General features: G+C 46.7%; 1 protein-coding gene across 4 annotated transcripts in view; it reads left to right on the top strand.

The window, feature by feature from the left end:
• SLC13A3 (solute carrier family 13 member 3) overlaps positions 1 to 24604 on the top strand; it is an 85427-nt gene that overhangs the window by 15682 nt on the left and 45141 nt on the right. The window contains exons 1-3 of one of the 4 annotated variants that reach the window (XM_074406609.1): positions 10338 to 13047; positions 19400 to 19665; positions 22413 to 22576. In XM_074406609.1, the coding sequence (XP_074262710.1) occupies positions 12898 to 13047; positions 19400 to 19665; positions 22413 to 22576 (580 nt within the window). In that variant the 5' untranslated portion in view covers positions 10338 to 12897. Of the gene's footprint in view, positions 1 to 10337; positions 13048 to 19399; positions 19666 to 22412; positions 22577 to 24604 lie in introns of those variants that run through there. The other 3 variants (XM_074406608.1, XM_074406607.1, XM_003936483.4) reach the window with 3 other exon arrangements.

Below are 24604 nucleotides of genomic sequence, written 5' to 3'. Positions count from 1 at the left end.
TCTTGATCATATGCTAAACAAGGGGTGGATTATTCAGGAGTTTTCTGGGAAATGGGTGGGAAGCTCCTGGAACTGAGGTTTCCTCCCCTTTTTAGACCATATAGAGTAACTCTGGATGCCGCCATGCATTGACAAACTGTCGCGGCACCGGTGGCAGTGTCTTTTAGCAAGCTAATGCATTCGAATTAGCTTACAATGAGCAGTGGGACAGCTAGAGTCCGCTTTCCTTGCCATCTTGGTTTTGGCGGGCTTCTCTGCTGCATCCTCTTTCATGAGCTGGCTCCCTGTGACCTGTATCTTGTGAAACCAGTCCTGCCGACCTCCTGTCTCATTCCATGACTTAGGCTGCCTGACCTCCTGGGAATGCAGCCCAGCAGGTCTCAGCCTCATTTCCCCAGCCCCTGTTCAAGATGGAGTCGCTCTGGTTCAAACGCCTCTGCCAGTCGGTCCGACGATGATAGTTGTTATGGAGAACAGAAGCAGGGAAGGGAGGGAGCTGGGGATGAGGGTAGCGCAATTACAGAGTCTGGAAGGTGTCCTGGAAAAGGGAGCATCGGAACGCATATCAAAAGGAGGTGACATTTGAGCAAAGACCTGAAGAAGGTGAAGGAGCAAGCCCTGCACACCCATAGAAATAGAACATTCCAGGCGTAGGGGACGGCAAGTGCAAAGTCCTCCGCACGGACCCGGGGGGGGGCCTCTCCGCCTCGGCAGAGGGTTTCTCTTGGGTTCTCTCTCGTCTAACCAGGCTGGGTCCTTTCCCTGGGCCTGCCATGTGTGCTCTAAATTCCTTTCCCTTTGGGGCCCATTTATATGTGGTACCTGGAATCATTACCTTATCTCCAAATGGCAGACTTGAAGTGGCTTATGGGTCATTACGGAGTCTTGCTCTGTCGCCAGGCTGGAGTGCAGTGGCACGATGTTGGCTCACTGCAGCCTCCGCCTCCCGGGTTCAAGCAATTCTCCTGCCTCAGGCTCCCGAGTAGCTGGGACTACAGATGCATGCCACCACGCCCAGCTAATTTTTGTATTTTTTAGTAGAGATGGGGTTTCACCATGTTGGCCAGGATAGTCTCGTTTCTTGACCTCGTGATCCGCCCCCCTCGGCCTCCCAAAGTACTGGGATTACAGGCGTGAGCCACCGCGCCCGGCCTGGGATGAAACTTCTAACCTAAAGAAGGGTGGGAGCATGGCAGGGGACCAAGAAACAGCACAGGCTCTTCCCGGGTTCTCATAACAGCCTTTTCCTGGAGACTGATCCTTGGTCCCCTGGTCACAGAAAAACTAAACTGAAGAGACCAGATGGGATTTAAAGGCTCATCCCACCCCAGCGCCTTCGGGCAGGGTCTCACTTCACGTGGAGAAAGGCCTCCTATTAGCACCAGCTGCAAAGGTGTGGGAGAGGCTGACAGGGGAAAAGAGAGGTGGAGGGGCCCTGAGGGGAGCGTTCAGTGCGCCCACCACCCCACTCCATGTTGGGATGAAGGAACCAGCTGGAGAGATGGGAAGACTGAAGCTAAGAGAGAGGCAGGCTGCCCAAGGTCACACCGTGAATCAGCTTCTTTTCTCGGAATGTGTTCTACCCACCTCAGGCTGAGGCCACCAGGAGCTCCTGTGTCCAGGGCACCACCCCAACACCACCCTCCTATCTGGCTTGTGAATGATTAGTGAGGCCTGGGCAGCCACAGGGTGTAAGCCACTGCAGGAACACTTTTAATGAATGGCCCCAAGAACTTGAACTTGTCACAACATCCACTAATGAGTCCAGGGGTCCAACACACTCCACTCTAGGGGAGGGGTGGGTGCAGGGCTCAGACATCGCCTGGGGGGAGCTTGCTACCCTTTCTGTTTCCCGCACTGAGTCTTGTGCCCAGATGGACACAGGTGGCCCCTAGCTGCATTCTCAGAGTGTTTTGGGGCATGGGACAAGGTAAGAGGAAGCCTCGGTTGGCATTCAGAGACAAGATTTCTGGGTGGCCTCAACTCCTTCCATCTGCATCACCTCTGGATTAACCCTCCATGCCTCAGTCGCTCCCTCTGGAAGGTGGGCACACTAAAATCAGTTCTGCTCACTCTAAAGTCTGAACAGCCCCCAGAGAGGATGTGAAAATGCCTATCAAGCACCTTCTGTTGAGTGTCTTTCATTTCTTCTTTAGAACCTACCAGATCTGGGAAGAGCTAAAGACACAATTACCGCAAAGGGCTTACCCAGCACCCACACACAGTACGTGCTCAGTAAATGATGGCTGCTCCCGTCAGCATCATCTTCATTGCTGAGCCCTGGGCTAGGGCCCATAAGATCAGGACCAGGGCCCTGGACTAGACCACCGTGGTAAGATCGTGGCTCCATCCCTTGCTAGATATGAACACATGGGCAGAGAAGTTGCCGAGCCTCTGTGCGCTTTATTGTTTCTAAACAGGGTCATTGGGACACACAGGTGAACTGATGTGCCCAAAAAGCATGGCTTGCTGCCTAAGGCGTAGGAAGCCCTCAATAAATAGTTGCTTTGTTCTTCTTGTCTGTGGCTTGCACTGAGGCAGAGTGACCTTGAGCAAGCCACTTGAACTCTCTGAGCACGGTAAACTGAGCCACACATAAACTGTAGTTGTTGCTGCCTCTTGGGGCGGTGTGTAGAGTTTAACAAGGGAATTGCAGAACAGTGCCTGGCGTGTAGTAAGGGCTCAGCACGTGTAGCTATCCCGCACAGCAGTGTTGTGGCATTGAGGCCATGAGGGAGAGTTGCCCAGAGGCTGGGGGAGAAACGCCCAGCATTGCAGGGCTATCAAAGCATAGCCATGTCCACGTGCCTTCTGATCTCCCCCGGGCATTCTCTGAGATGACCGAATCTGCATCTGAAATTACACATGGAGAGAGAGGGAGGCTCCAGAAAGCCAGTGAGTCAGCCTGAAGCTGCTGGCTTGTAAGTGGCGGAGCTGAGGTTTGCACCCGCTCTGTGTGACTCCTGGTTGTCTTGTTTTCCTGAGGCTTCACCTGCCTTATTTAACCTCCTCCTTCCAAGTGGAGGTCTCATGTCCATGTGTTTCCTGGCCTTGGGAGAGAGGTTTCTCTTGGGTCCTCTCTCTTCTTATCAGGTTGGATTCTTTCCCTGCTGTGTGTGCTCCAAATTCCTCTCCCTTTGGGATCCGTATATATGTGGCACCTGGAATCGTTACCTTTATCCCCAAATGGCGGACTTAAAGTGGCTTTAGATCACTGTGATGAACTTTCTAACATAATGAGGGCAAGGAACGTAACAAAGTAACAGATGCCTGTAGTAACCCTAGATACATAGACAGATAGACAGTAGATAAACAGATAGATAGCTCTTTATCCACCCAGATCTATCACCTATCTATATATCTGTCTAACTCTATCTGTCTGTCTATCTATCTATCTATCTATCTATCTATCTATCTATCTATCTATCTAACTAACTAACTAAAGAGAGAAAGGGAGGGAAGAAGGAAGGGAGAGAGAGATTACTCAGCGTTATGCATTGTACCCAGCACTTTACCTGCATGAACCTATTTAATCCTTCCAACAATAACTCTATGAGATTGAAATTCTTATCATTATTTTCATCACTCCCATTTTACAGATGAGGACACCAAAAAACAAAGTTAAGTCATTTGCTCCGGAAGCTGTAGAGGCAGGATGGGACCCGGGCACTGGATGCGAATCTCATAACCCATAGGCTTGCCCTGCCAGTGGCTCTTTCCCCTGATCCTGAAAGCGATTTTTCCCCCGCCCTTGGGAGCTGGCCTGCTTCCAGGCAATGTCCACTGTGGTGATTCTGTGATGCTGTCATTCCCATGTTTTCCATGAGTAAACTGAGGCTCAGAGTGGGGAAGCGACACCAGTCCTGAGTGCCTGAGCCATGATGCTTCAAACCCTACGTGGCTCCAGAGGCTCTGGCACTGTGCAGGTTCCGTCCTGGGCAAGGAGATGCCATAAGGTTTAAGGCTTGGCTTCTGCCTTGCTAGAGTTCAAAGTTCAGCACTTCGCAGCCCCAGCCCTGGACACGCCTGAGGAGTGGGACCCTAGCAGGCGGCAGGCAGATACTGCTGTGGGCAGCTGGCCTCAGTCCTGTACCCAAAGTGCGGGCCAGCCAGCTCTCTGCCTGGCATGGAGCTACCAGCACCTGCCAAGAGCCATGTCACTGCCCAGTGTCCTGACAAAAATGCCAGCTGCAGCCCAGCAGGAAGCTGGGGCAAGGGGAAGGGGAAGGTGGTGGTGGAGACAGTGTCCTTAAAACTCCTGCCCTGGGTCCCGGAAAACAGACCATTTCTCTTTCTTTCCTTTCCCACATGAAGAGGGCAAGTTGGGGGGGCAGTAGGAGAAAAGTTGCCTTGTGTATGCCAGGAAATCATTCTCCAGCTCAAAAATTAACCACCTGACATGGCATTTTCCTTCTCTTTCCACCTGCCTCTCACCTCCGCGTGTTTTGCTTGCAGACTTTAATCCCTGTGGTCGTGTATTGGCTAAGCCTGAGAAGCTGGGATTTCTTTGGCGGAGGGATTATAAGGCTTCCTGTGAGAAAGCCAGACCTTGGAGCGTGTGTCTGGGTTGGGTGGGTGTGAGAAGGGCTGAGGTGGGGACGAAGAGTAGGATGAGGGTGGGCCGCACGAGGCATTCGGAGGGCAAGATCGAAGGAGGAGCTCACTCAGGGCCGGGCACAGGCCTCACCCACGTGGCAGCCCTGCTCTTAACTCCTGCCACCTGATAAAGCTCAGGACACAACAGTCTTTCAATGAAATAAGAGAAAGCACAGCCTTAACTTGCACAATCTGCCTCTGACTCACTGTGTGACCTCAGGCAAGCCACTTTCCTTCCTGGGGCAACCATTTCCTCCACTGTATATACTGGAAGTTAGATGAGACCAGGGTTTCTCCGCTTCTTTCAGTGTATGGACATTGACCCTCTGGAGCAAATAATTCTTTCTTGTGGGGGGCTGTCCTGGCCACTGCAGGACGTCCAGCAGCATCCCTGCCCTGTACTCACTAGATGCCAGGAGCACCCTCCACCAGTCACGACAATAAAACCTGTCCCCTGGGGGACATAGTCACCCAGTCGAGAACCACTGGATTAAGTGATCTCAGCTTCATTCTGACTCTCATATTTTAAGATTTAAGAACAACATTTTTGAAGCCCACTTTTATGAAATTAACTATATTAATAATAATGTTATTTAGTACAACGTAATATATTTATTGAGCTACTGTATGTGTCAATCATGGGGTCAGTGCTTACCTTATATTAGTAACTGTCTCTCCGAGGAAAGTGCTATGGTCATTCGTCTACAGAACACAAGGAAACTGGAGGGGAAGAGAGTTAACGGGGCCAGGATCAACAGCTAGAATGTGGAAGAATTGGGTCTTGAATTCAGGCTCCTCTGATTCCAAATTCCATTGTTTCAACTGTGCGTGTTTGTTGTACAAAGATGAGAAAATACAGATGTGCAAAAGCAAACAGCACTTTCCGATCACAGAATTACTAGGTGGGAGGCATCTGTGATTTCAGTTAGCAGAACGAAGACTTTTCTATTCCTTTCACCTTTCTGAAGCAGTGTGAAAACAGCCAGCAACGAAAGGAAAGAAGGATGTGCCATCTTTGATGAAAGAAGGAACGACCATCCTCCCGGCATATGAAGAAGAGCTGATCATAGCCGAGGACTTTGACCAAATTGCAGACAGAAATCAAAAGTGGCACATGTTTCTCCAGATCATGGGCAGGGCTGGGAGTTCGCCAGAAGTGATTTTGAACTCCAACACTCCCTAATACTGGCAAAGCCTGGAGCATGCACATAAGGGAGCGTCCCTGAGATGTCTGTGACAGGACAGCATTTGGATGAACTGATCGAGGAGGCGCCAAGACCCTTGTCAAGAAGTGGGATACTGGCATGGCGGGGGGAGACTGTGGGTAGTGGTCACCTGTATGGCTGTAAAGGTTCTAATTTTCTCTTCCAGTCAGTCAAAGAGACATAAATGCTGAAGAGACACCAAAGAACTGTGACCTTCTTGGGTCTTCACACTGAGCCAGGGGCTCCAGCTTGCTTAGAGGAGATGCATGTTAGGGACCACGTTGGTAGCATTTCGAGACAGTCAACAGAGCGTGAATACCTGTGGGCCAGCCCCTTTCCCCACACTTTCCTCCAACAAAGAACAGTCTTAGAAGAATGACCCCGATTCTATACTAAGTAGCCTGCATGAGACCTGCCAAAATGAGAGTGTGAGAAATAAAATGAAACCCAGAATAGGAGAAAAAAAGAATAAACACTAGAAGATCTGTGTCATGAAATAGGAGAAACTATTGGACAGAGATTTTTCTGTTTAATATAGGAAAACAAGATTGCCTGCCTGAAACAAATCTCAAAATAAGAAAGAAAAAGGGCAAAGAAGAGACATTAAGAAGCGGAGGGTAGCCGGGCGCGGTGGCTCAAGCCTGTAATCCCAGCACTTTGGGAGGCCGAGGCGGGTGGATCACGAGGTCAAGAGATCGAGACCATCCTGGTCAACATGGTGAAACCCCCATCTCTACTAAAAATACAAAAAATTAGCTGGGCATGGTGGCGCGTGCCTGTAATCCCAGCTACTCAGGAGGCTGAGGCAGGAGAGTTGCCTGAGCCCAGGAGGCGGAGGTTGCGGTGAGCCGAGATCGCGCCATTGCACTCCAGCCTGGGTAACAAGGGCGAAACTCCGTCTCAAAAAAAAAAAAAAAAAAAAAAGAAGCGGAGGGTGGTGAAAAAGCAGCACTCAGGAAGTAAGTGGAAGAGGAAAAATGAAGCTATTCTATTATAAATGCTCTATTAGAGCAAAATGGGGAAATGTTAAAAACATAATCAGAGACATTATATACAGGCTAAAAAGGATTGAACAAAATCAAGTGGAAAGAAAGAGTACTAAAGGATGAATGAAAAAGAATCAATATGGAAGACAGAGGAAACCCAGCATCAGCATAATTGGTGTTCCCGAAGAGGAAAATAAAACGGAAAACAATATTGGAATCTTTAATAGAAGAAAATTTCTCCTAAACAAAACTAAAACATATACAGGTTGAAAGAACGTACTATCTTCCAGAAAGAAAACATATAGATACGCATCAACACCAAGACAAATTGTGGTAACATTAATGAACTTGCAGCTTAATCAAAAAACCTTAGGGATATCTAGACAAAACATTTACGTGAGCTATAAAAGGGGTGGCGTGGGAGAAATCAGGCTGGCCTCAAATTTCTGCAGTCATTAAATATCTACTAATTCTCAGAGAAAAAAACAAGAATTTCACAGATATATCACTTTTGTATTCAGAGAATGCCTTCTTTAAAAAAAAATACACATATTTGTTGTCGAAATCTGGAAAACAGAGCATACAAGAAAGAAATCAAAATTTACTCATAACCTCATCCCTAGGATAGAATTGTCAATCACACACTTTAAAATGCTTTCACAGACATTTGTCCTAATGGAATCTACTGTGATGTAGACATCCCAATATTATCATTTCTAATTAGAAGATGAAGAAACTTCGGCTCAGAGTGTTCAGTGATTGGCTGCAAGAATTCAGTGGCAAAACTGCCTATGCCCAGGCTTCCTGGCCCTCAGGCCTCAGTTCTCTAGAACAGCTCCATCCTATAAAACTTCCTGTGATGCTGGAAATGTTCCATAGCTGCACTGGCCAAAATGGTAGACACTAGTCCCCTGTGGCTGTCGAGCACTTGAAATGTGGCTAGTGTTACTAAGAAACTGGAATTTTAAATTTCTCTTGATTTTAAAGAAGTTAAACCTAAATTCCACAGGTGGCCCAGAGCTCCACTGTTTAGACAGACCAGCTCTGGAAAGTTCCTTGGCATTCTTTCGCCTTCAGAGGCAGCTGACCGCTTTCCATTTCAGCCTCCCTCCCAACCTCATCCATATCAGGTTCTTCCAGTCTGGCCTCTGCGGTCAGCCTTGATCATCACGGCTAGGCTTCTTGCTTGTGGCACCTGTCTTCTCCAGGTTCAGTCTCTGTCAGGCCTCACTGTCAGTTCCTTCAGCCCTAGAGATTTTAGCTGGGTCCCACTGGCTTCTGAAGGCAGAGGGAATAGTCTGGGAGTTGAGCCATGTTTTACCCGGAGCCGCCACTCCGTTTTCCCTGAGCCCGCTCAGCAAGATTCTCCCTCCCCAGGGGGAGCCTCTGGACAGGAGCGAGTGGCAAGAAGACAACCTGCTCGCCCTGGGTTGACCCAGAAAATGAGTCTGCAAAATCAGACACCTCCCTCAACCTCTGAACTCCAGAAGTTAAAATGGAAAGGAACAGTGCCTCGGGGTCACGTGGCCCCCACACTCCTTCCTGCCTGAATCTGCCCTTGAAGGCCCAAGGGAAGCCTCTATTTTGTAAACAGGCAGGCTGAACCTCAGTGTGGCCCTGTGGCTGGTGTGAGGTCATGAAACAGGGGGCCCAGAGGCAGAGGCGGCCGGAGCTGCTGTTGGGTGCAGTAAAATCATGGACCCAGCTGGACTCCCCTCTGTGGTTCCAGTGTTTCAAAACCCAGGGCTGGGAGTGATAAGATCTACTCTTAGGCTCTGCATGGTCCTGAAGATACCACCCATCCTCTCCAGACCTCAGTTTATATCTTTAAAACGGGGATTTTAAAATGGAACAGGGGTTTTTAGCGTAGAGTCCGGTGATCCCTACTCATCTGTCAACACCTTGACATTACATTCAGCATTGTATGTGTGCGAGCACTTTTCCGGGTTTTCATTAATTACCGGAGGGGTCCTTCCTTCTACTAACACAAATCACTTAAATGAGAGGTCATAAATTGGTGACTATGGGTTGAATACCACCTGCAGACATAGCTTTTTTTTTAAATTGGCCCACAGTTTCCTTTTAATGAGCCAATCTTTTAAAACTGTGAGATTTCACATAGAAGCACAATTTCAAGTTTCTCTTGAAACATCAGGAGATCTGGCATCACGGGACTCACATTCCTGCATGACAACTATCAGAGGAGCTGAGCAGCAGTCACTGTCCTCGTGGTAGAAAAGGCCCCCGTGGTCCCCACTTCACCACAGTCCCCACCCCTCCCTATTGCACTCATGACCCTGAAGTCCAGTGCCAGCTGTAAGTTACCATTAAGCTTGGGCATTTTTATTCCCTGCTAAAATAATTTTCTGTACCCACAGCACTGTTGGAAGTGCAAATCAGACTTGAGCAAATGTGACTTTTCTGACACCACCCCACATTACTCATTCAACTGTCCCCTGCATATGACTTTGAAATGGCTGACTTAATATCATTTATTCATTCGTCTAACAAATATTATTATTGAGGCACTGAGGACAGAGGTGGACAAAGACAGATAAAGCCCTGTTCGCATGGTGCTCGTGGTCTGCAGGGAGGCGAGAGAGATAATAAGTGAATGAACGAAAAGTAAACTTCAGCTAGCCGTAAGCGGCTCCACAAGGCCGGAGCCAGACAACGTGGGGCAGACCACAATCACCAGCGTGATCAGAGACGGACTCCCTGAAGGGGGGACCTTTGAAAGGAGGGCTGAACAGCAAGGAGCCAGCCAGCCAGAGACAGAAGAGGGGTGGGTGGTGTCAAGAGGGCCGGGCAGAGGGAACAGCAGGTGCAAAGACCTGGAAGCGGGAACAGGCCTGGCCTGCTTGTCCTGAGAGCCCACCAGTGAGCGTTTTCCAGGCAGGCCGCAGGGCTCCAGTCCCTGCCTCTAAGTCCCCTGGGAGATTTTTGCTCTCCGGAAGTTAGTTTTGTTCTTAAGGCCTGGCAGAATGGGAAAGTCGGGGGATGAGGGGCAGCAGCACTTCCCACTAATTCTCCATCGGATGTCTGGAATTCAGCTGGCAAATCTGAATCCATTTACCCACAGGAAGCTCAGCAGAGTGACTCCAAATGGGGTCACTCTGGCCCTGCTCCAGTCCCTCTCCACCTAGGTAATAAAACACACTCTTGACCCACTTGCTGCCGGAGCCCCAAGTGGGCCAAGGATTGACTTCCCAACTCCTGCCATTTCTCTTGGGTCACCTGTATCTGGAGTCATTTCTTCACACGGGGCTGAGTTAACATCCTGACAGGAGCATCCAGAGAGAGAGAGGTGAGAGAGGGAGGCAGAGAAAGGGAGGGGGAGGGAGAAAATGAAAGGGGAGAGAGGAAAAAGAGAGAGGGAGGGGGAGGAGGGGGAGAGAGAGAAAGGGAGGAGAGAGAGAGGAAGAAAAGAAAAAGGGAAGGGGAGGCAGAGAGGAAAGACAGAGGGAGTGGGAGTGGGAGGAATGAAGGAGGGAGAGGAGAGAAAGAAGAGAGAGGAGGGAGGGAGGGAGGGAGGGAGAGAGAGAATATTGAAAAGCAACCCTTGCAGCCAGAATTTAAACCACCACCTTTCCTCCCATTTATGTCATGTACAGAATGAATCCATTGAACAAAAGGACTCACGGCATGTCACCTCCAAAGCAGATGGATTCAAATGTTTACAACAGCTTTTTCCATAGTAACCCCAAACTGGAAATAATCCAAATGTCCACCAGCGGGAAAATGTACAAATACATTGCCATCTATTCACAGAACGGAATATTACTGGGCAGTAAAAAATGAACTGCTGATACACGCAACTGCCTGGAGGAATCTCACAGACATTAGGCCGAGCAAAACAGCCAGACACACTTCAATCGCGAATTAAAATTAAAAAAACAACCAGAGACAAAAGTACATCCTGTAGATTCCATTATGTCCCAGAACAGGCAAAACCAATCTATAGCGATAGAAATCACAGCACTAATTTGGAGGAGATGTGGGAAATGACCTGTAAGTGGTATGCAGGAACTTTCTGGAGAGATGTAAGTGTCCTGTATCTTGATTGGGATGGTGGTTATATCAACATATGTTAGAACTTTAATGGAAACTATAGCCCGATGACTATAGCTTATGACTTTATTTTTTAAGTCATGTTTATTTTTCTCTCCAACTATTGCTCTAAAATATTTTGAATGGGGGAAGTTCTTTTTCTGTTACTTGGACAAAACCCCCTGCAGCCACATGCCTTTTCCTATCACTCTTGAGATGTAATTAAAATCCTCCAGTTACTTTAATGGTCTTAATTCAGAAGCTAGAATGGTCAGTTCCAGGTGATCATCAACACGTGGAACTCAAATTTGAAGTGAAACCCTTTCTGCTTCCCTTCCTGGGGCTCTACAGGCTTGAAGCTGGGAAAGAAACAGGAAAGAGAGATCACTGTCTCCTGAGTTCCCCCCTTACCATCTTACCTCCTCTTCTTCCTTATTTTCTTAAGCAAGGTTTGTGAAAGAAGCCAGGGGGCAGGAATAGTCCAGGGGCACAGCAGGTACCCGACTCCTGCCACTCAGCTGCCCTTTACAGCAGACACTTCTCTTGTGAGCATTACAGCATTGGAGGACTGGAGGGTCCCCCCTTCTCAGGACACTTCACAGGCCTTTCCTTGGGTTTTTTCCCTGGCTTCTCCTCGTCTAGTTCCAGGTTTCCTATACATGGGAACTGCCTCAGGGGTTCTATATCACTTAGAAGCAGACCTCTTAGGCAGTGTTTTAAAGAGGCCTTGGGCTGAAACTCTCACCTCATAACCACATCTGATCTTTAGAAATACTTGGGCTTTCCCTCCTCATGTCTTTGGAATGTTGGCCCAGCTAGGATTGAGGGATAACACACAGGATGCTAAGTTCACTTTCAAATGATCAGGGAGTTGTTTTAAAGTATAAGTATATCCCAAATGGGATATACTTATGCTAAACAATTATCTGCTGCTCTCCATCCTAATACTGATTGGATATTTGGGAATAGCTTGCCTTAGCTGTCCCCATCTCCCCCTTGTGTAGTAGCATAACACTACGAGCAGCTTGCCTGGTGTCTACCTAGTGACAGAAATCACGGCACTATTTTGGAGGGGATAGTGGCAGGCTGTCCCCTACTCTCATCTCTGTGACTCTGGTCAGGTTACTTATTCCCTCTGTGCTTCAGTTGCCTTATCTGTTAAATGGAGATAATCATGGAACCTACTTCATAGGGCTGCTCTGACAATCATAATTAAACTGAGATAATACACAGGAACAATTGTTTGGCAGTGTCTGCCCCACAGCAAGTTCTCAGTAGGTATTGACTATTATTAGCATTATGATGATAGTGATTGTTTTTGCCATCACATGAAGAGAGGAAGATCTAGAGCCCATAGATAGGTTGTTTTCTGGAAAAACACAGCCAGAACTAGAAGGATCGGGTTCCTGTGAATGAGGGGTTGGGAGGAAATGGGATGGTTATTACGAGTACGCCTTATGGGAGACAGTGAGGCAGAGATGGGGAGTGACGGAGAAGCAGGAATGGCAAGGACAAGCCGGGGAGCTTCAGAGAGGTACACTTCATCTAGAAATGTGACAGATTTTCAGGCATGTTAGAGAATAGAGAGGAGGTGGCCATTTGACAAGAACACCCACCAGTTACGCAGAAATGCAAAGTGATAAAGAAGGACCTCTGACCAGACCACCACCTGGGTTCAAATCCTGACCGCCTCAGCAGCTGCTGGGCAAGTTACCCGACTTTTCTTGTTTGCCTCAGTTGTCCCGTTAGTAAAACAGAGCTAATGATATCTGCCTCAAAGGATTGTTGTGAGAATAAAACGAGTTCATACATGCAATTACTTGGAAATCACTTGCTGATTAATTGCTAGCGATCATTATACTTTGAGTCCCTTAAACGTTTAAGAAAGAAGAGTTTACAAATCAGAATTCCTGTTTAGACTGTGCAGTTTGTTAGCTGAAGCACTACCCTGGGACTGAATTACCTGGGACACAGTGTTATATGCATGACCTAAATCGATGTCTTTTTATAATTTCTCCCTCCAGAAGACGGAGAAAGTAATAGTACCTCCCTGAAGCCAGATGTGTTGGTGTATGTCTGTCATCCCAGCTACTTGGGAGGCTGAGACAGAAGGTTCAGTGGAGCCTAAGAATTCAAGACCAGCCTGGGCAACACAGCGAGACCTTGGTTCAAAAAGAAAAAAAGAGAAAAAAAGATGCCTCTCTGAAAAGGTTGTTAGGGGCATTAAATGAGTTAATACATGTAAGATACCTGAAACTTAAAGAATCCTCAAAAAATGTTGGTGATTGTGATTGTCATTATACTGTAGTTATTCCCCTTCATAGAGATGGGAAGCTGGATAGAAAAGGAAACTCACCAGAGCTCGTCAGAACTGGTTCCAGGTGACTGCCTCACCGTTCTCAAACATTATGTTCTATTTTCTTTTCTTTTAATGCCCCTATCAGGATCACCCAGGTAACAGGGTTATCCTTTCCTCATAAAAGGAATTGGGAAATGTTCCCTTTTTCTCTGCTCTCTGAAAGATTTTGTGCAAGATGGTATTATTTATTCCTTCAGTGTTCGGTAGAATTGCCACTGAAGCCAGAAGGGCTTGGAACTTTTTTGTGGGAAGGTTTTTAATGATTGATTCTGTTTCTTCAGTAGATACTGAAATATTCAGCTTTTTAATTTCTTTTTCTGATAGTTGAGAAAGGTATGTGTTTATCAAGAAGTTTCTCTGGTTACTTGAAAGTATCAAAGTTATTGGTAAAAAGTTGTTCAAACTATCCCTTTTGTATCCCTTTGATGTTGTAAGATCTCAGTCACGTCTTTTTTAAATTGTTGTCATCTATTAAGTTCTGACCTTAGAGTGTCCCTAACAGGAAGCTATATTGTCTTCTTAAATTTGTAACTTTTTAAAAAAATTTTTATTTATTTATTTTTTTTAAAGACAGGGTTTCACCATATTGGTCAGGCTGGTCTCAAACTCCTGACCTCAGGTGATCCGCCTGCCTCAGCCTCCCAAAGTGCTGGGATTACAGGCGTGAGCCACCGCACCCGGCTAACTTTGGTGCTATTCATGAGGATCACAAACACATTAGAAGGATGGGGTTCCTGTGAATGAGGGATTGGGAGGAAACACACACACACACACACACAGACACACATGCATGCACACACACACGCACGCACACACACACATGCACAACACACACCAGTGCCTGTTGAGTTACAGGAGCAAATTTGCAAGGATCCCCTACTGCTCCAGAAATCCACTCTTGTATTTTAAAGTACAATCGGCAAATAAATTCTCAAGTGCCTGCTGGAGGCTCTGACCTTAGGAATCTGCAAACGCTTTTATCCTCTAAGATTTTGTTTAAATAGCTCTTTCTAAGATAAGTGTTCCCTGCTATCTCCCTTTATCCTCTAAGTTAAGTTAATTACGTTCCCCTAGGTGTCCCTAGCTTACCTATAAGCACATCTACAATGGGACATGTTGGTCCCATTGTAGTTATTTATGTCTGCATCCACCTGCCTGATCCCAGACTCCGAGCTCCTCGAGGGCAGATGTTCACTTACTCATCTCTACCTCCTGAACTTACAGCATGGTGGCCAGCAAAGAGTCAGGGTCACAACACATTTATTCATTCACTCATTCCACACTCTCTGATACCAACCCCCTCAGTGTGTTGGGCACTGTGCCAAGCGCTGGGGACACAGACGTGAAGAAGACAAAAGCAACGGGGTCCCTCTTCTCAGGGAACTTTCATTGTAGTCGAGAAGACAGAGAGTCAGTAAATCATTTTGAATGGATGAACCTTTGCAGGTTACAATTTGGCAGCATTTCCACCCTCTTTTCCAGGGAGCATAAGTTGTGGAGGATTTTAAGAAATATTTCAATCTGTGGTCAAATGTATTTTGGAAACTTTGGGTTAGACAAAGTCAAATAAATGTGTGTACTGCATGATTTGTCAGCCTTTTCAGTGTACTATTTATGGACTTTTAGGGGAGTGGTAGGGAGAACAGTTCCTGAAAAACTTATTTGGTTTTAGAACCCTTTCTTGTAAAGATACCATGTGACCTTGGATGTGATGTGCTGGGAAGTTCCACAAAGACATTGCTTGAGATCTCCTGGGTTGCCCCTAGCAGCTGACTCAGCTGCCAGTTATTCGATCAGTGCAGAATGTACTCAATATATTTTTCTGGATTTGGAGTCACAGCTTCTTCTGTTCCAGAACCATCTATAAGATGAGAGAAGTTCAAAAAGTTTACCAAAAAATGGAATTAAAAGACAAAAATAAAAGTATAAACTTTGTTTCTCAACATAAGCTCTGTCAAGTTGTAGACACTTTTGTAATGATGATACCAGCTATTCAGTCCATCTTTTATTTATTTTTTTGAGACAGAGTCTCACGCCATCACCAGGTGCCGGGTTGGAGTGCAGCGGCACGACCTTGGCTCACTGCAACCTCCGCCTCCAGGGTTCAAGCAATTCTCCTGCCTCAGCCTCCTAAGTAGCTGGGACTACAGGTGCATGCCACTACACCCAGCTATTTTTTTTTTATTTTTTATTTTTGTATTTTTAGTAGAGACGGGGTTTCACCATGTTGGCCAGGATGGTCTCGATCTCTTGACCTCCTGATCTGCCCACCTCGGCCTCCCAAAGTGCTGGGATTACAGGCGTGAGCCACCGCGCCCAGCTAGTCCATCCTTAAAGAACTAAGAGTTTGGGGAATTTAACCATCTCAACGCCATCTGTTTTTGCATTATTAAGAAAATGGGTCCTCTTTAAAGATGTTTAAAGATTAGAAAAGAAAAAGAAGTCAGAAGAAGCCAAATCAGGACCGTAAGACAGATGCTTAATGATTTCCCATTAAAACTCTCACAAAATTGCCCTTGTTTGATGAGAGGAAGGAGCAGGCACATTGCTGTGGTGAAGGACTGGGAAGCTTTCCCTGGCATTTTTCTGCTAAAGCTTTGGCTAACCCTCATGAAACTCTCAGAATGAGCAGATGCTATTGTTCTTTGGCCCTCCAGAAAATCAACAAGCAAAATGTCTTAAGTATCCTCCCAAAAATGTTGCCATGAATTTGCTCTTTACTAGTTCACTTTTGCCGTGACTAGACCACTTCCAACTCCTGATGGCCATTGCTTTGATTGTGCTTTGTCTTCAGCATCGTACTGGCAAAGCCATGCTTCATCTCCTGTTACAATTCTTAGAAGAAATGCTTCAGGATCTTGATCCCATTTGTTTAAAATTTCCATTGTAAGTTCTGCTCTTGTCTGCAACTGATTTGAGTGCCTACTATGTGCCAGGCACTGTTCTTGGCCCTGAAAACAGGATCCCTGCCCTCCTAGAGCCTGCATTCTAATAGAGGAGAAAACATATAGAGCTTAACTGGTTACACAAAAGAACATGAAGCAGGATAAGGGACTGGAGACAGGGCGTCAAGCTGCTTCTGTACCAGGAGCCAAGATTCAAGAGGAGCAGTGGCTCCATCTCTCCAAAGCTGTGTGTTTTCAGGAAGGCCCTTTTGCCTCTTTGAGCTGTGGAAACCAATTGTCCCCAGCTGATACTCAGGTTCCCAGCCTAAGAGGGCCAAGGTGGCCTTGGCCAGGTCTGAAGCCTTGGGTCCACTGGCTCCCCAGGCAGCGACTAAAGCTCTGTAGGCAGAATGCTGGGATTCCAGAAGCTTCTCTAAACTGGGTGCTGTTTATTGTGCCACTGCTTCCCCACACCCTTATTTGCTGCGCTGGGAATACCCGGGACGAGCCTGCCCTCTGTTTGTCTCTGTGGAATTCTGGGATGATGGCTGTTGGCTCTGAGCACACATTGAAGATTTTCCACAAAAGAGGGCTTTTTTCCCACAAAAAGGCCTCAGTTTCTTGTGGGGAGAGTTTTGGGGTTCTGGAAACAACTCTGACATTCACCTGCCGACTCTCTCTTCCCCTCTCTGGTCCCAGTCTCCATATCTGTAAAGCCAGGGAAATGATAGGGGCTTGGTGATGATCCCATGATTTGCCATTGAATTCCCAAATCGCAGAGGCTTAGGGGCTGCCAGGTGGTGGAAGAGAGGGAGAGAAGAGAGAGGCTCCTGGACAGCTCCTCATCCCACCTCTCCAGAAAAGTGCCTTTTTTTCTGATTTTTACATTCAAGGTTTGTCTGTTTTATATATTGTGATCCAACATAGGATTCTGTTTGAACAAAGGGCCAGAGGTTATAAGTATTTACAGACTCTGGTCTTATGATTCTCAAAGACATCTTACCTCTGAGATGCAGGGATCTGCCTGACTTGGGAAACTGAAAGAATGGTGACAGATGGAAACTTAGGGATTTTTCAGTTGTGGCATTCGATTCTGTATTACTGCTTTTGCTTTCAACCTTTAACGTGTGTGTCCAATAACCTGGGTTCTTGGGATATTCATTTCAAGTTGAGTTAATTTGTTTTACAGGTGTTCTTCTCTGGACCCCAACAAGTACACTTTAGGTATTCTGAAGGATAACTTTGTATTAACGCTGACAGCTTATTTAATTTTGTCTCTAAAACAATATATCTTAGGTCAATAGGAAAATAGGAGGGGCTGTACAGAAATTCCGTCTGCAGGAGACTTGTGCACATCTGTAAATTTCATGAGTGACTGTGAGCACTGATAGAAAACCTGAGAGACTTGGGAATCTGGACATTTTCCAGTGTAGGGTGTGTTGAGCAGAGTCTTGGGATATGTTTTTTGAAGGTATGGAAACTGGTGCCAGTGTGTCTCCCCCATCTCAGTAAATGACAACTCTACCTTCCCAATGCTGAGACCAACAACTTTGGAATTGCCCTTGGCTTCTCTCTTTCCCTCACATATCACAACAGATCTATCAGCCAGGCTGTCAGATGTGACCTTGGAAACAGATTGAGAATTCAACTACTTCTCATTACCTACCCCACAATGTACGCTAGTGGCCAGTGTCTTTCACTTGCATTGCTGCCACAGCTGTCTGATGAGTCTCCGTGGTCCCTCCCTGGCCTCCCTGTAAGATGGATTAACTAATCATACGTCTCCCACATAACTCGATACCTGCCCTGTTTCGCTGAGTGTATGTTCTATGAGGGTCGCTCTTAGGATGGTGCTTTGTTCGATGTCCTGTGAACATAGAACAAAGTCAACAAAACTTATTATGAGTAGGAAGTAAGAGCCATAAGATGGCTCCAGACGGGACCAAATCCAGGAAAAAGTTCATGTTTCCTAGAACATGCAAGATCGTTGCCTTGAGAGGACATAAGAGAGCAAGGGCAGGGCAGGACTAGTTTCATTCCACCAGGGACCATGCAAATAATAGGACATTAGGTATGAATCCTGTGGGGCACCGATGCATCAGCTGTGAAGTCATTGTCATTATCACTTTATCATGAGAACAGGTGTGTAGTTTGACAGGTTTTGATAAATGTGCACACCAACGTAGCTACCTCTCCAATGTAGGTCTAGAACATTCCCTTCAGCCCAAAAGTTTCCTCTGGGCTCCTCTGCAGCCCCTACCTACACCCCCGCAACACAGACCTTCCACCCTAGCCCTGGCAACCACTGATGAGACTTAATTTTGTCTGCTTTTTATTGATTCTGATATTCAGCTGGGAACAGCAGCAGGGCACTTGCATGAAGGTCTGGCTGTGGAGGTAGATTGCCTTGGTCTTCCCTGGTCTGTGCAGCCTTGCTAATGACCTTGCATCTCAGTTTCCTAATTCATCCAATGGGGATAATAATCATACCTACTTCCCTAGGATTTTGTTAGGAATAAATAGCATCTGGCACTTAAGAGCCCAACAGATATCAGCTACTGTTACTGTTTGTGGAGTATGCATTTTGTGTTGGGCATTGCGCTAAGTACTGCGGAAGGATGTGGCAGTTGCTTCCTTGCCCTCTCCGCGACCCTGCTGGTGCTCACCATTCCCGCACGCACCAGCAGCTTCTTACTGCATCTGAGATGCTCTGAGGGAGCATTTCCTCCGGCTGCAGGAGCGTGCTCAGGTTGCACATAAGGAGGCCAGAAGTGCTAAAAGTTAATCACACGTGTCCCGCATAACTTGCTACCTACCTCAACCAATGATGGCCAGGAGTTGGCAGATAAATGCTCCAACTTCCTTGCCTCCAGTTGAGACAGCTCTAAGGCATGGTCTGCCCTGTCCCCCAGGGTTCCCCATCAGAATTGAGCTCCAGGTGTCCACAGTGGTGACCTTCTCATGGGACACAATTTGTATAGGGTTCCTGCTGTTTCACTTCCCCACTGTCCTTCCAGAACCTCCTGGGATCCCCTCTCAAGTAAACTATTTTCATTCTCATCTTTATCTCTAAGACAATAGCGTATTTCATTTAATTCTCAAACAGTCCTATGTGGTGGACCAAAATAGCTTCCTCATTATATAGCTGAGCAAAACGAGAATTAGAAAGAGGATGCCACCTGCGTAAGGTCAATGCCTTAGACACTCACCTGCTCCACTGCTGCCCTGAGAATGAGCCGCGGCACGCCCCGCCCCGGGGCCTCCTTCGGGTCTTCCCCGAGCCTCGCAGCCCCTCTGAACCTGCGTCTCCTCCTACAGGAAGGCCGCTGCCTGTTTATCATCCTGCTCATGGCGGTGTACTGGTGCACGGAGGCCCTGCCGCTCTCGGTGACAGCGCTGCTGCCCATCGTCCTCTTCCCCTTCATGGGCATCTTGCCTTCCAACAAGGTCTGCCCCCAGTACTTCCTCGACACCAACTTCCTCTTCCTCAGCGGCCTGATCATGGCTAGCGCCATTGAGGAGTGGAACCTGCACCGGCGAATCGCCCTCAAGATCCTGATGCTCGTGGGAGTCCAGCCGGCCAGGTAAGCACCGGTAACAGGTCCAGCCTGCAGCGGGGAGGCGGAGGGACCGCCGCTCTGAAGCCTATACCTGCTTTTCTTGGTTTGCTCTTCCAGGCCAGGAAACTCATCAGTTCCTACCATTTATTCCTCAGCCATTCAGCAAGCACCTGCTGCCTGCTAGACACAGCGCTAGGCCCATCATGGGAGCTTTTCTCAGAGGTGCAGAAGAATTACCTGGGGAGAGGGTTGAGATCCTGACCCCGAGGCCCCGCCCCCCGGGATTCCAGTGCTTTAGTTTTGGAGAGGGCTACACTGAGAGTATGACCCGGACTGCTCAGGGCTGAATCCCAGATGACTTGCTCTGAAAAATGACCGAACGTCTGTCTGCCTATAAATTGTGATGAAGTGGCACCCGCCTCATAGAGTGTAGTGAGGATTAGGTGAGTGAATGCAGGGAAATCTCCTAGATTTGGGCAGGCGATGCTGGCTGTTAGCATTCTTGTTCGCTGTTTACCTGCTTAGGTAATGAAGTTCAGATGGGAGTTGAAGGTGGGGGAGGTGAAGGAGAGGGAAGATGGCCTTGGAGGGAAAAGGAAGCAGGGTCCAATCCTAGAGAGCCTCAGGCCCTCTGGCTAGGATTTGGGCTTTTATTCTTAGAGGATTGGGTGGCCTTCAAAATAGGGGTGTTATTTACATCTTAATTTTTGTTCCATGAACCCCTTTAGCATTTGGTGAATCTCAAGGATCTTCCCAGAATAACGTTTTTAAATGTGTAAAGCACATCAGAGTTTGAAACAACAACTACAGCAAAATGCAATTACCTAATTTTTTTTTTTTAAACCCAGACACCAGTGCCCTGGTGCCATAGGAACTGCTTAATTAACACAGCAAATGGCAAGACCCGGCAATGGGCCTAATCCCACCCATAATGTTGAGCAGCTTTGAGTGCCGATATTTCAGGACGTCTGCAATGATTATAATGTGACATGAAAATGTCAGGGATCCTGCCAGGTGCAGTGGCTCATGCCCTGTAATCCCAGCTCTTTGGGAGGCCAAGGCAGGCAGATCATTGAGGTCAGGAGTTCAAGACCAGCCTGGCCAACATGGCGAAACACTCGTCTCTACGAAAGATACAAAAAAATTAGCTGGGTGTTGTGGTGCTGCTTGCAATCCCAGCTACTGAAAAGGCTGAGGTGGGCGGATCGCTTGACCCCAGGAGGCGGAGGCTGCAGTGAGCCAAGATCACGCCACTGCACTCCAACCTCGGTGACAGTGAGACCTTGTCTCAAAAAAAAAAAAAAAAAAAAAAAAGAGAAAAGGAAAGAAAAAAAAAAAAAAGAAAATGTCAGAGATTTTTTGGGGTGTGACAGAGCCTCAGGCACTGCTCATACACCTGAACTTCGTTGCCTGTTTATCACTGAAGGAAATGCTTAATTTGATTAGATGTTAGCAAAATGAAGATATACATTTACCCCCAGTCTAGTTCTGAATTATATCCATAGACTTATTGTTATAAACCTGGGCTTTAAAGGGTTCTAAGCCAGAGAGGGATATGGCCAGATCTGCTTTTTTAACGATTCCTCTCAGCTGCCTCGCAGAAATGAGATGGGAGGGGACAGGTGTGAGAAGCTGATACATCCCAGTTAGAAGACCACTTAGGGTGTTCTGACAAGAGACAGTAGCAGCTTGGACTAGGAGGTGGCAGTGGAGACGGACAAACTGGATATATTTGAGAGCCCTTTGGGTGATAAAATCAACACAGGGAGGGCATAGGGTAAGAAGGCTCTGGATGACTCCTAAGTTTCTAGCATCTTTGTGCCAACCACTCTGCTAGGCTCTGTAGCTGTGCCTCCTCCTGGAGGAGCTGCCAGTCCTGTAGGACCGACTCTATGGAACTGATTCCAATGCCAAGTGGAATTTGATCTTCAAGGGCACACCATGGTGTGAGAGCCCACATGAGAGGTAGGGGGAATAGGGGGAGACTTCCTGGAGGAGGTCATGACATTTGAGCTTGACTTTGAAGAATGAGTAGGGCTGCTCTTAAACATATTCTAAAGTTACAGTAATGAAAACAGTAAGACAAGTCTGGAAAAAGATTTTTGAAACACAGAATAAATCTAAAGGAAATCCAAATCAGTAGGGAAGGATTCTCCAATAAATGGTGGGAGTTGGGATAATTGGTTTATTTCATGAAAAAAAAAATCTCTTTACATCTTACTTTGTACTATGCATCTAAGTAAATTTCAGGTGGATTCAGAGTTCAATATAAAGAAAAAAAAATCCTGAGGCTTCGATTCTGTTGGTGGGAATGGACCAACCAGAAGCAGGGAGGCAGGAGAGTTAAAGTGTGTTGGATGCTACTGAGAAGTTCAGCAGAATCTCAGCAGCGGGGTGGCTGGTAAGAGTGGGAGGGGAAGAAAGAGAGGAAGCTAGGAAGGCCATGAGAGAAACATAGTGGAATGTCTTGGTTCCCAGGCAACTTTATTCTGAAATGGGTGTCATTGAGGATTTGGGAGCAAGAAAGAGAAAATGTCAGGCTAGGGATGTCTTTCAAACCTGGGCGCCTGTGGACAGTTCACTTAAACACATTGAAACCCAGTTTTCTTAGATCTGAAGTAAACCTGGTGAGTGGATTTGGTTTCTGCTTGGAGTCTCAAGCTTCCATCTGTAAAATGGATGATTGGATTCCTCAGGGATGGCAAACTGGGACCAGAGGATCTCCTGGGCTCCAGCCTCTGGATTTGCCTGTAATGCCATCTGTTCTGCAGGCTCATCCTGGGGATGATGGTGACCACCTCATTCCTGTCCATGTGGCTGAGCAACACCGCCTCCACTGCCATGATGCTTCCCATTGCCAATGCCATCCTGAAAAGCCTCTTTGGCCAGAAGGAGGTTCAAAAGGACCCCAGCCAGGAGAGTGAAGAGAACACAGGTGAGGCTGTGCAAAGGGATTGGGGCCAACTCCACCAGGGTTTGGAAGTGGGAGTGGAATGTTCAAAGGTAAGGCCAAAAGCGTGCACACTTACTGAGTACCTACTGTGTGTCAGGCGTTTTAATTATGATGATGACTGGCAATTAGATAAAAAATCATGTACCTTGTTTTGTAAAAAAATTTGTACTTATTAAGCACATACCATATACTGAGCACTGGGTTAAACTCTTTACATACATTATCTCCCTTAATTCTCAAAACAGCTCTATAAAGTAGGCACTGTAATTAAACTGTGTTTTACAGCATTCAAAGAAATGCTCAGCATCACCAGCACTCAGAGAAATGCAAATTGAAACAAGGACATTTTAATCAATGAGACAGGCAGAAATAAGAAAGCTGGTGAATCCCCATGTTGGCGGAAATGGGAACCACAGGAACTCTTGTGCATGGATAGAAAGAGTGTAGACTGGGTTAGCGTTTCTTAAGGATCTTCTGTAAGGATTCAATCACATTAAATGTGTTTATACTCTGTAACCCACAGTTTTGCTCTCAGACACCAGAGGAATCTCCCATAGGTCCAGGGGGGAACACACACGGTGATATTCACTGTAGCGTTCTCTGTGGTATGGGGAGTTGGTGGCTACATGGGCTTTATCGCTAGTACAAGCAAAGGCAAATGTGGTGGGTACACGCCACTGAGCATTACGCTGCTTTTAAAAGAGAGGGCCAGGTATGGTGGATCATGAGGTCAGGAATTCAAGCTGTAATCCTAGCACTCTGGGAGGCCAAGGCAGGTGGATCATGAGGTCAGGAGTTCAAGACCAGCCTAGCCGGCATGGTCAAAACCCTGTTTCTACTAAAATAACAAAAATTATATGGACTTGGCACATGCCTGCAATCCCAGCTACTCGGGAGGCTGAGGCAGGAGAATTGCTTGAACCGGGACCTGACAGGTGGAGTTTGCAGTGAGCCAAGATCATGCAGCCTGGGCTACAGAGCTAGACTCCATCTCAAAAATAAATAAATAGATAAATAAAATAAAAAGAAAAGAAAAATAATTAGCGAACTATATAGTTCTATAAATAGATCTCATAAAGCAGTTATGATTGGGGATAAAAACCAGAATGAGATCTAGAACGCAACTTCAGTATGTAAGCTGCAAATACACAGGAATAGCAAAACATTTTATAAGAAATATGTAATGAAAAGCTACACATGAAACATATTGGGACCGGTGCTAGAGAAAGGGTGAGAGTGGGGTATGGGGAGAGAAAGGACTGAAAAACCCCAATCAATTACAGAAAAGAGAAGGTTTGTGCAGTAAATAGTGATAACGTATTATCAACAGAGGGATTGGGTTCCCTCAATCCTCCGAAATTGTGTTCTTAACAAAATAAAACATATACAGCCATTGTATTTTTAGATGACTACGTACAGGCTCTGAGAGGGAGATGATTTTCCCAAATCACACAGTGAAGTTAAAGAAGCTCAGGATCAAGTCAGAGGCACAAGCATGTCATGACTTTTCATTGGCGACTCTGGGGTTCCCTCGGTCTTACGGTTGCAAAGTAGCTGCCACATCATGTCACTTTAAAATATCTTACCTTTAATTTCTATAACTGTCTTCTAAAAGGAAGCTTTGAATTGGTACATATGTGGGCAGAAATGGCTGGTTTAACCGCAGCATCGATTCTTCCTTTGGTCTGTTAGGGAAGGCTGAATCTCCCAGCTCCCCTTGTGATTCGATGTGGTCAGGTGACTAAGTCTGGTTAATGACATGTGAGTGGAAATGATGTGTGCAGTTTCTGGTTCCGCCCTTCCTGCTGGATGGAATATGAATATGATGGCGCCTGGGACCCAAAGACAGAAGCCACATCTTGAGAGATAGATGGCAGATCTGCCCTGTGGCCTTGTGTCATTTACCCCAAGGAACACAACAAGCATTATCCTTGAAACCATAGGTTTGGGTGCTAGTTCCATTTTTTCAAATAGGAATTAAATTAAATACCTATCTGTTAAAATTTAAGT

This window comes from Saimiri boliviensis, chromosome 9 (genome assembly GCF_048565385.1).
Source record: "Saimiri boliviensis isolate mSaiBol1 chromosome 9, mSaiBol1.pri, whole genome shotgun sequence".
Lineage (NCBI taxonomy): Eukaryota > Metazoa > Chordata > Mammalia > Primates > Cebidae > Saimiri > Saimiri boliviensis.
This window is presented reverse-complemented; position numbering and strand designations above follow the sequence as displayed.